The 13,732-nt window shown below is 50.5% G+C and overlaps 5 protein-coding genes across 5 annotated transcripts; 1 reads left to right on the plus strand and 4 right to left on the minus strand.

Annotated features, from left to right (window-relative positions):
• Nucleotides 1-481: 481 nt before the first annotated feature.
• N7539_001724 (uncharacterized protein) lies at nt 482-1,294 on the plus strand (the record flags this gene model as incomplete). The annotated part of the gene is made up of 1 exon (XM_056931327.1): nt 482-1,294. One exon carries the CDS (start codon nt 482-484, stop codon nt 1,292-1,294), a length of 813 nt encoding a protein of 270 aa, XP_056793358.1.
• Nucleotides 1,295-1,505: 211 nt separating this feature from the next.
• Nucleotides 1,506-2,878, minus strand: N7539_001725 (tryptophan--tRNA ligase WRS1; the record flags this gene model as incomplete). The annotated part of the gene is made up of 2 exons (XM_056931328.1): nt 1,506-2,415; nt 2,487-2,878. 2 exons carry the CDS (start codon nt 2,876-2,878, stop codon nt 1,506-1,508), a joined length of 1,302 nt encoding a protein of 433 aa, XP_056793359.1.
• Nucleotides 2,879-3,680: 802 nt separating this feature from the next.
• N7539_001726 (exosome nuclease subunit RRP6) lies at nt 3,681-5,966 on the minus strand (the record flags this gene model as incomplete). The annotated part of the gene is made up of 1 exon (XM_056931329.1): nt 3,681-5,966. One exon carries the CDS (start codon nt 5,964-5,966, stop codon nt 3,681-3,683), a length of 2,286 nt encoding a protein of 761 aa, XP_056793360.1.
• Nucleotides 5,967-6,965: 999 nt separating this feature from the next.
• N7539_001727 (phosphatidylinositol N-acetylglucosaminyltransferase) lies at nt 6,966-9,801 on the minus strand (the record flags this gene model as incomplete). The annotated part of the gene is made up of 4 exons (XM_056931330.1): nt 6,966-7,310; nt 7,372-9,090; nt 9,138-9,431; nt 9,682-9,801. The coding sequence occupies 4 exons, from the start codon at nt 9,799-9,801 to the stop codon at nt 6,966-6,968; spliced, it is 2,478 nt and encodes an 825-aa protein (XP_056793361.1).
• Nucleotides 9,802-10,368: 567 nt separating this feature from the next.
• N7539_001728 (mismatch repair ATPase MSH2) lies at nt 10,369-13,268 on the minus strand (the record flags this gene model as incomplete). Its single annotated transcript, XM_056931331.1, has 2 exons — nt 10,369-13,167; nt 13,245-13,268. The coding sequence occupies 2 exons, from the start codon at nt 13,266-13,268 to the stop codon at nt 10,369-10,371; spliced, it is 2,823 nt and encodes a 940-aa protein (XP_056793362.1).
• Between the last annotated feature and the right edge of the window lie 464 nt (nt 13,269-13,732).

Genomic DNA, 13,732 nt, shown 5'->3' on the forward strand with positions numbered 1-13,732 from the left:
GATCGATGCAGAAGCGAGGGAGCTCTGATTGAAGGATTCAAGTCGCCTAAGCTTGCGAAATGGAATGAACGTACCAGTGCCTGGCCAGAAGACAGAATAGGTTCAAGTGAGATAGGGAGGAATGACGGAAGCTTGGAGGAAAAGTCGAGGTTTCGGCCGCTCTGTTCGGGCCAATCACGCAGTACGCAGCCGGATTTGTTTGACCTCGACCTCTCTCCACATGATCATTTTGGCGCGTCCAACTCGACCAAAAAGCGAAGCCACTCTGTTGATTGAATTGTACGAAAGCATATGCCAATTGAACATTTAAGAAGGTACTACGATAAAGTGCGACCAGATTCATGCCGTTCAAAGGACAACACGCGCCCAGGTCGGGTGAAGTGCGGGCATCCGTTGATGACGCAGTCCACAGCCACTAATGCCTAGGCAAGATAGAGATCGCACATCGAAGACAATACTACCCTAATGACCTCGGACAACAATGACTTCACACGACTGTGGAACGCCAACGCCGTCTTTTCAGATCATTTCTTCCCTTCGATACGACCCGGAGCTTCCTCGAGTCACCGGTAGCTTGCCGACCGATGAATATTTTCCTGTCCCGAGGCATTCACCGTACTACCTCCTCTCCTATCACCGAGACCGACTGATCAACGCTGCAAAACATTTTCAATGGGACGAGGCGCTTGAGTCTCTACAAAAGGATTTATCAGTCTTTGAGGACTTCCTCAATTCTGCTATTGAAAATAAGGTGAAATCCTGGCGGTTGAGGATTCTTGTGGACCGTCATGGAAAGGGCTTGGTCGAGGTGAATCCCGTGGGCGCGATGGATTGCTGGAACCTTTTAGTCCCGCCTTTACACAAGAGCGTGCCAGATGTGATTTGGAACGTATACGTCGACTCGCAAGCTACAATTCCGTCTGGATTTACCACACACAAGACCACCGCTCGAGACGATTACTCTGCCGCTCGTGCACGAGCTGGGATCACATCTCCAGCAGATACATCAGAAGTCCTCCTCGTCAACCCTGACGGTCAAATTATGGAAGGAAGTATCACGACGCCGTATTTCCGACGTCGAGTCCTGCCCGAGAGCCATGATACGAGCCAGCCCACATGGGTCACTCCGCCGTTGAAGTGTGGTGGAAATGCAGGCACGAGTAGAAGATATGCTCTTGAGCAGAGCTTCTGTGTGGAGCAGCTTATTATGAGCGCAGAACTAGTAGACGGCGAGGATTGTTGGCTCAGCAATGGAGTACGGGGTTTCGTCAAGGGTGTGGTGATCTTGACTTGATCCTGCCCGCGATAAATGCACTCATGCGGTGTCTACAACTGGTGGCTGGCATGGCAATCGAAAGGCGTTACCTCTCCCAAGAAAATGGGTCGCTACATACAATGCTTCAAAATGAGTGACCAACACCAAAAGATCAAGACGCTGCGATATGGATTTTGACAATTCCCTGTTGATATGATTGAGGTCACGGCTGGCTTGGGTTTCGGAGCGCTTATTTTTTCTCGGCAACTACTGGATTGGGGTTACCCTTCCACTCCAGGGGACGAGGACGCATGTACTCAGCCAAAATCTCGTCCGTGACCTTAGCGCGACGATCTTGGAACTCCTTCACGTATTTCTGCAACTCAGCGATGCAGAGTTGCTTCAGCTCTCCCGTGAGCATCTCACCCTTCTCATAAGCAACGCGAATGCGCTCCAACTCAGCGTCATCTTCGAGGAAGAAGGTGAGATACTGGAAGGGAACATCGACCTTGGTGTTACCACCAAGCTCGCGGTGCAGCTCAGTGGTCTCTTGGCCGCCAGAGAACGCATACTTGTTGATCTTGTTCTTAATCTTATTCGGCGTGTCGCTCATGTAGATAGCAGAAGTTTCCACACTTGCAGACATTTTGGAGCCAGGACCTTGAAGAGCAGGCAAGAAGATTGCATGGATCAGAGAAGGCTTCTTGTACTTCATCTTCTCAGCGTGTTCACGACATTGGCGGAAGTAAGGATCCTGGTCAATAGCGCAGGGAATCAAGCAGGGAATAGACGAGACCTTCTTGCGGTCATTGCCAAAGATGTGGGGGAAACTGGTCGCAAATGCAGTGGCAGACTGGGTGGCACAAAAATGGAATTCTCCGATGTTGTTGCTGTCATTGAAACCAAAGGTGCCTCGCACCTGGTTGATTGTGATCCGCTTAGCCATTCTGCAAATGTTCTCATAGAAGGCACCGCCAACGAAGTCAAAGTCGCTGAAGATGAAGGTCTTTTTCATGTCAAATCCGACTGCGATGATATCCGTCACGTTGGCTTTGGTGAAGCGCTTAGCATCCTCCACCTCGATCTTCTGCGAGTGCATGTATTTTTCGTCATCGGTCATCATGATAACGAGGGGGACGTCAAACACATCTTGCAGCCACCTGTTTTCAACAGCGCAAATATAGATTAGCCTCGATTGCGACGTCAGGTGAAAAGGACGAAGTGCGCATACTTGGTAAACTCAAATGGAACAGTGTGCCCAACGTGCATGCTGTCACTACTGGGACCACGTCCAGTATAGAGATAGAAGGGCTGGCCTTTCTCATGGCGGTCCAGAATCTTGCCAAGCTCGCGGTGGCTGAAGACGATACCGCGGCGCATGAAACGGTGTGGACGGTGACCCGTTACTTTCTCGAAGCGCTCGAGCAACTCGGGAGTGAGAGGGGTCGCTCCAAATTCGCGAACAAGTTTGTCATAGTCGACGGGCAGCAACTTGCCAGACTCGTCAACACCACCAGACACGTCGAAAGGAGTGACGACCTGGCCTACAGCCTTAGGGGCAGGCGCTTTCTCAGCGAGGCTCAGCGTGGTAAGCGCGGGAGGTTGACCTGGTTCGTCCGCCATGATTGAGCTGCAAGTTTCCAGTTTGTCAATCAGGCAGCTGTATCGGAATTGGAAGGGAAAAGACCTACACTGCGTTATCGAGAGTCGCTTAAGTTGACACTATTCAAAACTTTGGCGGGGAAGGGCTCTGCCCCTCGGCGTTGAGTCAGACCCACATCGTGTTATCGAGACTCCTGAAATGATTGGTAGACGAGATGCTATATCAGTCACGTGTGTGTCGATAGTTGCGTGACATGTTGATTGACGATCTGTTTTTGTCTATTCTGGTCGAGCACAAGGTTTGGTGAAGTCGAGCTTGATTGAGTCAAATTTCCGATTCAACTATGAATTCGCTCACTCGAACCCATCGCTCTGACTTCATCCCAAGTAGAACTTCGAGCAAAGGAATGGACTGCAGGAATCGCAAAGCCAGGTGAGCAGCATCGCGCACATTCTAGTTAGCATGGCTTAAGCATTTCCAGCGTTCCCCGCAACCTTGAACCTATACATCTATCTACCATATCTGGTGGAATATTTCAAATTCGAAGGCCATTGCTTATTCGAAAATACAGTTACAATTCCATCGAGGTATTCATTGTAGTTATATCCTTTCCGGAATCAGGATAATTTGCCGGAACAAATTTTTTTACACACAAAGTACCATCCTAGAGTCTCAAATTGACACAAGGGTATCGCTATGCTAACAACCCCGATTCTTTCGCGGCAGATGAACAAAAACAGAGAGAAAAAGTATGATCCACCAACCCCAAATATGCTTTTGGTCGAGAATGTCGTGATGATGATTGAGAATAGATCGGGCAGTCTAGTTGCGGAAAGTCATCGACTTGCCAGAGTCGTCTCGCTTTTGCTTCCGGGCGCCTGAGGGCGCTTCCAGAGCCTTGGCGTAGGGATTAAATGGCTTCTTCCGACTGTGAGCCTTAGGTTCGGCTGCGGGGGTCTTGTGCAGAATTGATTCTGCGTTGGTGTAGTCGAATGGAGTGGAGTCCGCAGCAGCCTGAGCAGCGACATGGGCCGCTTTCTTGGCCTTGTTCTTTTCTTTGCGTTGTCTCTTACGCTCCTTTGCACTAAGCTCTGTGTCGTGTTCCGGCTCATCGAGGACTTCGAGCGTAGGCTGCTCATCTTTCGGGGACTCGACAACAGCAGCCTTGCGCTTACGCGGGCCTCCAAGATCTTTCACGGTAAAGTACTTGGGCGCTTCCGGCGCTGGTGGGGCCGCAGGGACGGGCTTAGGGGCCGTTGTCGTCTGGGTTTCTGCGGAGACTCCCAGCTTTTCGCGAGCCTCGGAAACAGTCTTAGGCATCGGTGGCAAAGGGAGGGACATACGTAGGGCCTCAATCGAGGCCGCAGTCGAGTATTCTGCCGGTGTCAAAGGCTCTTGCATCTCAAGAACATCACCCCAGAACTGAGAGGTTTGGTAACGCTCGGCGACGGGGAAGTGATCGTCTTGCTGGTCCATGGTCAAGGCTACTACGGGAGCGCGAGATGGCGGGGCGACATCGCGCCATTCTGGGCCATTCGCGCCGGCAGCTTTTGCCTCCTTGATGACGTGAAGAAGCTCATCGGCCCGGCTTTTGGCGAGGGGTGTCATGGGGGAAAGAGTACGCAGCAGCGTGCCCATGTCGGTGGGCATGATCTGCGCGAGCTTGAAAAGCATATGTTTGGGAAACACACACTGACAGCCCTCATCTGCGTCCCGTGCTACTTCATCGCGCCATTGATGGATGGCCTTGAAGACAGCAAATTGCTCCTTGGAGAGCGGCCCACTGGGATTTCTTGAAAGCAGATCGTACCAGCCACCGGCACCCTGTCCCTTCTCAGCGTCGTATACGGGACGTTCGTACCTCTGAAGAGCCTCGGTCTTTGACCGATCTTGGACATAGTCAACCAAATTCCCTTCGGGAGTGGAAGCCTCGATCAGCGCGTTGCGCATGCAGTCATAGATATAGAGAAGATAATGCGTATCCGACCGAGCATAGTCGAACATGCCACTCGGGAGTGGGCGAACACGCCAGTCAGCCATTTGATAGCGCTTGTCAGCTTCAAAGTTGACGAACTTCTTGAGAAGATATTTGAGGCTCTTCTTAGGATATCCCAGAGCACAAGCCGCATGGAAAGTATCAAACATGCCAACGACGTATAATCCCAAGTCACGCTGTAGCCAAATGATATCCATGGTGGATCCGTGTAGAACCTTCAGGATATTTGGATCCGCGAAGACCTCGTTCAGAATCTGCAATTCTTCTCTCCAGGGCTTCAATGTGTCCACGACCCAATCCTTGTTCCGGGTACTAATCTGCATCAGCGAGACAAGGCCGTGATAAGAATGTACATCGTGGTGTTCCAAATCTATAGCAATCTCTTTTGCCTCCTTCAACTCTGCGAGCATTTCTTTGACTCCTTCCAAGGTGTCCACGAAGGTTGCTGTCGTATCCTCGAATGAGAGGTAATCGATCGGGGGAGCGGATTCGTAAACGAATGCGGGGTATTGAGCGTTGCGAATCTCGTTTTCGTAAGGATGAGGATAAGATGATACCTCTCCAAGCGAGCGCTGTGTCAATGATTGTTCGATTGAAACCGTCGCATGAGGTTTGGTCTTCAAGAGCGGTTGGAACGGGCCCAGGTCGGAATTGTCGGGCTTGTGATCAAACAACAGTTGCGGTTTCAGAATTTTGGATGGGCCGTAATCGTAAGTGGAAGGAAACTTGGAGGCTTTCCTGACCACGGGTGCTTGTTCCTCTTGAGACGGGCTCAACTTCTTGATTACGCCAGTGAATTCGTCCAAACAAGCGTCAGCTTTCTCGAGAAGCGCATCGATCACGTCCACAACGCCACGCCAATTGTCTTCGAGGGCATCTTCCGTATCGAGAGCCGGCACTTCCACATCTGTGCCAATAGTAGCCGCCTTCAGTACGGCATTGGTCAAGGATAGAATTCGCTCGCTCTGCTCGTCGAGCGATTCCGTAAACTCTGCGTTGGAGTTGCGATGGAAGCTGAGGTCCTCAGCAGCTAATTGACCAACAGTCTTGACAAGTTGCACCAATGCAGAGGACACATTATTCTGGAATGGTCCGAGCTCGCTTGAATCCATGGCTGGCAACGGTGAAGAGCTGCTGTCAGTCTTCCAACGACTTTGTCGAAGCCATTCAAGGAAAAAAAGTTCCTGGAGAAGACTGATGCGCCGTCACCGCCTACCATATGGAGCGCATACATCAACGGTGCCTCATTGGTCAACCCGCTAGCCTCCGCGGCAACTCGCATCCTCCACCGAGTCCCGAGCCTTTCGAACTTGGATGATTCTCTGGACATTCAATCATTTTGACTGAAGATCCTACAGGAACAAAAGGACCTCACGAATTATAAGAAATAATCTGCGATCTCGCCACAGCCATATCATATTATGGCTGCTTCTATTGCTCCCGAGTGCAATGACATTAAAGAGTATGTCTCTACCCACTTTTTCTAGGTTATACCACTTGAAGCGACTCCAGCACACGCGCAATACTAACAAAAGTGGCGCTCAGGAGATATGACACTTGTTTCTTGAAATGGTATAGTGAGAGTGTGTCATCCGAATAAAAGAACGAACAGATTTGCAAGAGCCTTTGCGGCTAATAACAATGTAGAATATCTCCGTGGCAACACAACCTCAAATGATTGCGAGGAGCTTTTCCAAAAGTACAAAACGTGTTTGAATGTACGATTCCTCCCAACAACGCGACTTTTCCGATCAGGCTGACCGTCCCATGTGTGATCAAAGAAATCCTTGAAAGAAAAAGGCATCGACACGATGCTAGACGATGCCCGGAAGAGCAGTACCGATACGGATGCCGAGTTTCTCAGGAAATCATGATTGAATTAACGTTTTCCTCTGTGAACCTCGATGGTTATTCCCTACTGCACATGGACATGCTCGCCCTCCGCAAGTATTGAGGGTGTCCTGCAGAATGATCAAATGTATAACACAACTCTACCTGTACCAATTAAGCGCGGCATTCTCCCTCCTCATTCATCATTCCACTCAGGCAATTTTACACTACTCAAACTCTGGCTCAAACATAATCAATCATCATTTATTAGAAGTCTAATTTCAGCGATAGCTCCCTCTGCGGCGAAGATCGCCTTGTCCAAAATGAGGCGGAACTTTGGGGAGGGGATTATTCAAAGCGCCAAGTCCTCCAGACGTATTAACACTCGAACTTCCATTTCCGCCTTTCTTAGGCTGGGTCAACAGGGCCCAAACCTCGCTCATACCTGCACGCCGTGCTGGAAGCATGCTATACTGCATACTGTAAAGGTTGCGGCGATGAATTGGGGGGACAAAACGCCCGGTCATAAGACAGAAGATCACACGAGGCGCCAGGTAATGCTTGCGAAGACGGTGACCAAGCTGGAAGTATTGGTCGAACATGGCGCGTAGTGAGAGTGGAATAGACTAGAGATCTGAATGTCAGCAAGGAGAATGTGACATGTACTGGGACTGACAAGCAACGAACCTCGAGATGAATGTAGGATACAGCGGATAAGTCTGCGGCATTGAGGCCCCCACCTAGCGACTCCCGCAACTCAAACCGAATCCCTCCCGGTAGACGTCGCGAGTCTTTGACCCTCAGCATGAGCGCAAAAAGCGGGAAGTGATTCAGAAACGCCAGGCAGGTATCAAAGCCGGCTTTCATGGTAATTATCAACATTCGGGCGGAGGCAAACGTCAGGTAGAACACAATCACGGTGGGGAGAAGGAAGAAAAGAACAGTGAACAAAATGGTGCCCAGTAGAAGCTGATCGAGGTCGTAATCGCATGAGTCTATTCGATTGCGCAAAACATTGCGCTTCTTGCCTCGGAACAGATGAAAAAGAGAAATTATGATGGTCAGCTGCCAGTTGAAAATTCTGGCAGATGCGATGTAGAAGGAGTAAATGTGCACGGTGAGAATGGACAACAGGTCCGAGAAGAGGGCGATTGGCATGCTGGCACCGGCAAAGCTCGAGCATCCCACAATGTAGATGATGTGAGGCAGATACGGCTGCAGGTTTGCGATACAGGCAGCCCAGTTCTCAATGACCCAGAGGAAAAGATCACCAAGAAATGCTGCGAGCTCATTGTTGAGCTTCAAGCCGGCCGGCCAGTCCATCAGCCACGATATCGTACGCTGTAAGCCCTCCACAGTCCAGCCGGTAAGGACGGTATTGATCTGGGATGCCACCCAATTCGCATTGTCAATGATGTAGGACCCCAAAGCAATGCCGATGATTACATCATTAGCCACCAGCCACAAACTGTTGTAGAAACGGATGTAGTCTGGATGACTAGTAGTGACACTCTCCCAGTTGTCTTTGCGTTGACGAAGCTTGACATACTGAATCGGCCAGTAACAAAACTGCTGCAACCTTATATCAACTTGCTGTGCAGTCGCGGAAATATCCTTGATAGCCGCGGCATCTGGTCGAGCTCGCCACTCAAGGACTTGCAAAACAATCTCAGCGACAGATCGGTGTCCCACTAGGCCTATCACAAACACTCTGGTGATGACAGGCCACATCCACTGCCAAAAGACATGAGCCAGACACAGAACAACGAAGCCCCACAATGTGGTGGCCGACTCGACCACTCGCTCTCCAACGCTCATGCTCCGCTTAGCACGGATTCCGATCAAATTGGAATTTCTGTGCATCAGTTGAGCCATTTCATAGGCACAATTGATCTGATTTATGATGAGCGGCAGGGCTTGTTCTTTCTGTGACGGCGTATGCTTGACAACGGTATGGAACTTGAGTTTCTCAACGAGCGCTTGAGCCTGGGCCTTCTCCTTTGCCTCCTCGGAATCAATCTTGTCAGACAAGAGCCCAAGTTGCTCTGCCGAGACTTTCTTATCGCCCAAAGCCAATGAAATCGGATTTAAGGACATGTACTCCATACGGGTTGGGTGCGGGCGGTCATACATGACTACCTGCACAGAGAGATTCATGTCCGGTGGGCAGTATATTTGTGGCGCCCTCGTGCTGGTCTGCGTATTCACATACAGATGAGAGGAGCTGAACGTGTCCGGGGGCGAGCGAGGATTTGTTGAGCCAAGGACATGCATTTGCGATCGGCCGCACAAACTGAATATGCGAACAATCGGATGCGGCGCATTTCTGAAGAGTATCCCAGCGCGCAGTGCATTGTCGACATTTCGTGGCTGTCTCCCAAAAAGCGATGAATCAGCATCCCATGGCTATAACTATAGGAGCATCCACTGCGCTTTCGACGGGGGTTTCTCACCTCAACTTCTTCCAAAACCATGAGAACAAAAAAGTCCAGCTCGGAATTGCGCCATCCTACAATCACCCCTGAGCTTGAAGACCGCGGCAAATCATACGGCCAGAATACCCGTAATAACCCGTCACTCATTAGCATATTTTCATCCTCGGGACTCTCAGAACGAGCCTCGGCGTCGTAGCTGTTCTCGTGCGGAGACGCCCAGATTGACGTGGCGCGGATGCTGAAAGCATATCGAGTCAGTAAGAATTCTGTGAATGACATCCTCTTGCAGCGGATTTCATCGGCGCAAAGCCACTGGGTAGAAAGATCATAGGATTCCCCATACCAGACAGCCCTCTTTCGTTGCCAGAGAATTGATCGGGAGGACAAGCAGGAAGAAGAATATCGAGAGAAGGCCGAATCCCTTTAGTGTTCTTGTCTACATGGTATTGCGAAAAGGATGTGTATTAGTGAAAGAGTCGGCAGCTCGATAGATCCAAGTTGTATGTGCGATGTGGAGGGGTGTGCTTCTCCACAGCCATTGACATTGGCAACGGAGACATACCACAACGCCGTGATCCCAGGCAAAGATTGCCAACTCGTACAAGCGAGTGACAAGGTCCCACCGCGCGGTGATATAGCCCGCAACAAATATCCCAAGGGTGAGTATGGAAAAGGCGTGCATTAATCAGGGTGTGTCCAAGCTTCCGCGGTCTTAGTTGGCGCGCATAGCTGTGGAGGGGTGGATCAGGGGAAGATCAGGGGAAGAACGAGTTGCCAGAAGAATGAGGCACTGGGAGACGATGGACACGGCGCCAGATCAGTGACGCTGAGGTGTGATTTCGGAAGAGTCGTGACAAATGAGCGAACGTCCAGCTTGAATAAAAGACAAGCTTTGAACTTTGTCTCTCGGCGCTCTAGAACACGCGCTGGCGTCGAAGCGATCTTAAATCACGTGATAATAAGTGATTGGATCAACGACAGTATAGGTGGACGGATCGGAGTAAAGAACTAGGTACCACTAACTAAGTTAACCTACACTCCAGTCTGTGGCCGTACAAGAATCAGTAAGGCTAGGTATGTAATACTTATTGAATTGCGTATGTGTTCGGTGACAGCCCATCTGAAATTGGTATGCATTGAGATTCAAGTAACAATTAAAGTGGCTTAACAAAAATGGCCTGGCTCTACCAATAAACCTGGTGCTGGACGCCAAACTCCCTCGGAGCAGTTTTGGATGCTGCGATGTTTCTTAGAGGGTCTTGATTCCCTGAAACACCTTGTTCGATTGCAATTTCTCATCGGCTTCGACGAGATCGCGCATTATCTGACGCTTTTGCTCAGAACTCAAATCCTTTCCTTCAATCTCAGTCTTCCACTTCATCAGCATGCCCTTGAGCAGGGCACTGCCTTCTTCCATTTCCTCCTGAGAATACTTGTCCAACGAAGGGAGCTGCTGTTTCTCTTCGGCAGACTCGGCCGTGGAAAAGTCCTCCAATTCTTCAGCCTTCTGACGAGCCATGTTGACCACTTTTGCAGGGAACCGAACTAATTCCGCAACATGAATTCCGAACGATTGATCGCAAATTCCAGGTTCAACGCGGTACAACAACGTGACTTGGCGATTTTTCTTCTCGACTCCGGCGGTAGCTTCATCCTCGGATCCGTCTCCGATGAAAGCGACGACGTGTAGATTTTTCACAGCATTGGGGTAGCGATCCGCCAAAGCAGTCAATTCGTGGAAATGTGTAGCGAACAGACCGAAACAACGAATTTCTGTGACGATATGCTCCGAGATTGCCCAGGCCAAGCCAAAACCGTCATAGGTACTTGTTCCACGACCGAGCTCGTCGATGATGATAAGCGACTCTGATGTGGCAGACTTGAGAATGTTGGCCGTCTCAAGCATCTCCGCCATGAATGTGGAGACACCCTTGAGTTGCGAGTCACTGGCACCAACTCGCGCGAGGATGCAGTCAAAGATAGTGAGCTCGGCCTCTGTGCATGGAACGAAGCAGCCGGTCTGAGCCATGAGCGCAATAACACCGATTTGCCGGATGTATGTCGATTTACCGCCCATGTTGGGTCCGGTGATAATGAGGAATGATGACTCGTCCCGTATCAGTGAGACATCGTTTGTGATAAATGAAATGTCATCCTGCATTTCCATGCAGGGATGGCGGGCTTCCTTAAGCACAGTATTTCCTGTGCCTCGAGGGTGCATCTTCGGCCTGACATATCCTGCAGGTGCGTGGACTGCGGCATGGGCGAAGCTGACAATAACGTCCAGGTGGGCAAGCACGCTCGCGAGCTGTTCGAGAACGGGGCAATAGGACGCAGCGACACTCACGACTTCACCAACGAGACCAGTCTGCGTCCGGTTATAGTTCGAAGACAACTGGTCATGCTCACGACGCAGCGATTGCATAGTTGATGTTGTGAAGTAAACACCGTTCTTCTGCGTAGAGCACTCTTGGTAGCCCTTTTTATTGCGAATGCAGCCTGCCTCGGTACGTGTCAACCGAAAACACCAACCGTGAACACGATGGTTCTCCATGAAGAGCTTCTTCTCCATGTCCTGGTTGAGGTCTTTTGCGACCCGCCGATGCTCAACATCCATCTCGTAGCGGACTTTGTCCAGTTTTTTGCGGATAACACGAAGACCCTCGTCAAACTCAGGTTTGATAATAAACTCGTGGTTCTCCAGCGCCGCGAGATCGACTGTCGTTTCTACCATTTCCTCGAGTCTGGCCAGACTGTCTGAGTAGCCTCGTAGTTTGGAGGTGTACTCAGTCTCCAATGGTGACTGGTAGGCTTCATCCATGACATCTTCCAAAGCTCTCACGAACCCAGGTAATCGAATCGCGACCTGGTAAACACGAACGACGTCCTCTAGATTGGCCTGCTTGCGTTGGAAACGCTTGGCCAGTCGGTAAAGGTCAGGAATGGAGCGCAGGTGCTCCTCTTGCATTGTTTGACGCAGCTCAGTATTGACGACAAAAGCCTCCACCAACTGTTGTCGCTGCTCAATAGCCGCCAGTTCCATTAAGGGCTGCTTGAGCCACTGTGCCAATAAGCGACTTCCGACGGGCGTCTTGCAGTGATTCAGCAAACCAAAGAGACTCATACTCTTCGAACCATCTCGCGGACCAGGCATAAGATTCAAAGCTCGCAATGCAGAGGCATCGAGCTTCATATACTGCGACAGATCGTGCTGATAGAGTTGATACTGGCCAAAGTTTGTGGGATCCGTCATGACGCCCAGGTATTTAATCAACGCAGAGGCAGATCCCATGGCAAGCTTGAGTTCTGTTTGAGGAAGAGTACCCGCAGATCTTTCATCGCGCAACAGCCGTGTGAGATCCTGCTCAATGTCACGCGCTCCGAAATCTGCCGCTGGTCTCTCCGAAATCGCAACACCACAGCTATCAGCGATGGCTCGGATTTTGGCAAGCTCAACATCCTTTTTGGTGGAGTCCATAACAACCAAGCACTCTTTCACACCAAGTTGAATGATCAAGGATTCGAAGTTTGAATAAATGTCGTTGTCGAGGAACTCGCTTACACCCAGTTCACGCACGCTCGCATCCGCAAAACACACACCAACATTTCTCGCCTCGGAAGCGCGCGCCGAGATCTTGACAGCAAGGATAATCGGTGAAGAATCCATCGACAATGCGCCAACACTGCCTAGCTCATCCTCTACGTCTTGCAGATTTCCTGGACTCGCCTGCTTACCCAGCTTCCAATTGCCCTTGCCCGTGCCAGCCGAGACCCAGATTTCAACGCGCTTGTTGAGCCGGAAGAGTGCTTCGCGAAGGAAGTTTCGGAAAACGGTCACGCTCATGGTAACAGAGGGTAGTCCGCTGGTCTCGCTGCGACCTAAATTTCGCAGGACGGATGTAGTTTTGTAAACGGTGCGTGCGATGAACTCGGCATCTGATCCATGTGATGAGTACCAGTCACCCCGGTCGAAAATTCGTATTGTCTCATTATTGTCAACCTCCGGAAGGGAGCGGTAGAAGCGGATGAAACCGACTTCATCGTCGACCTGCAGAGCACGCAAACATGGAACATTCGTTAGAGACGGACTCAGAACGCCGAAAGGGATGACGCGGGCAAGTATACCTTGAGATCTGGTCTTGAAGACATCTTGTGGAGGAAGGTGCAAACTGGAAAGCGAGACTCAAGTCTTCATCGAGGCACCTTGGAGCAACGACCTCGAGGCAGCTAGAGACGCGTTCTGTGGAGGAACGCGGTCACGTGGTGCATGAACACGCGTTAAGTGGTAGCACCCGACTCAGCGACGGTTTCACCAGTGATTCTTCGTGTTCTTCGTGTGTATGATTACCTGGGCAAAGCTACTTCATAATTACGACCGGACCGACCAGATGAGTCGTGTCTGTGAGTCGTAAAGTGCTTTAAGCAATGTGAACGCTCCTGTCAAAAGCTGAGGGCTCTCCATACTTGATTCAGAACTACTGCAGGTTTGTGATGCCGGGGTCTTCCCATCTAAATGAGCCTAGGGCTTATGCGACAAATCTTACGCATGACACGATATAGTTGAACAGAATGCGACCAGTTTCGAATCACGTAGAATCCCAGTCAATTCCGAA

Source organism: Penicillium diatomitis (genome assembly GCF_028827545.1).
Source record: "Penicillium diatomitis strain IBT 30728 chromosome Unknown utg000002l_segment0_segment0, whole genome shotgun sequence".
In the NCBI taxonomy this organism is placed as follows: Eukaryota; Fungi; Ascomycota; class Eurotiomycetes; order Eurotiales; family Aspergillaceae; genus Penicillium; species Penicillium diatomitis.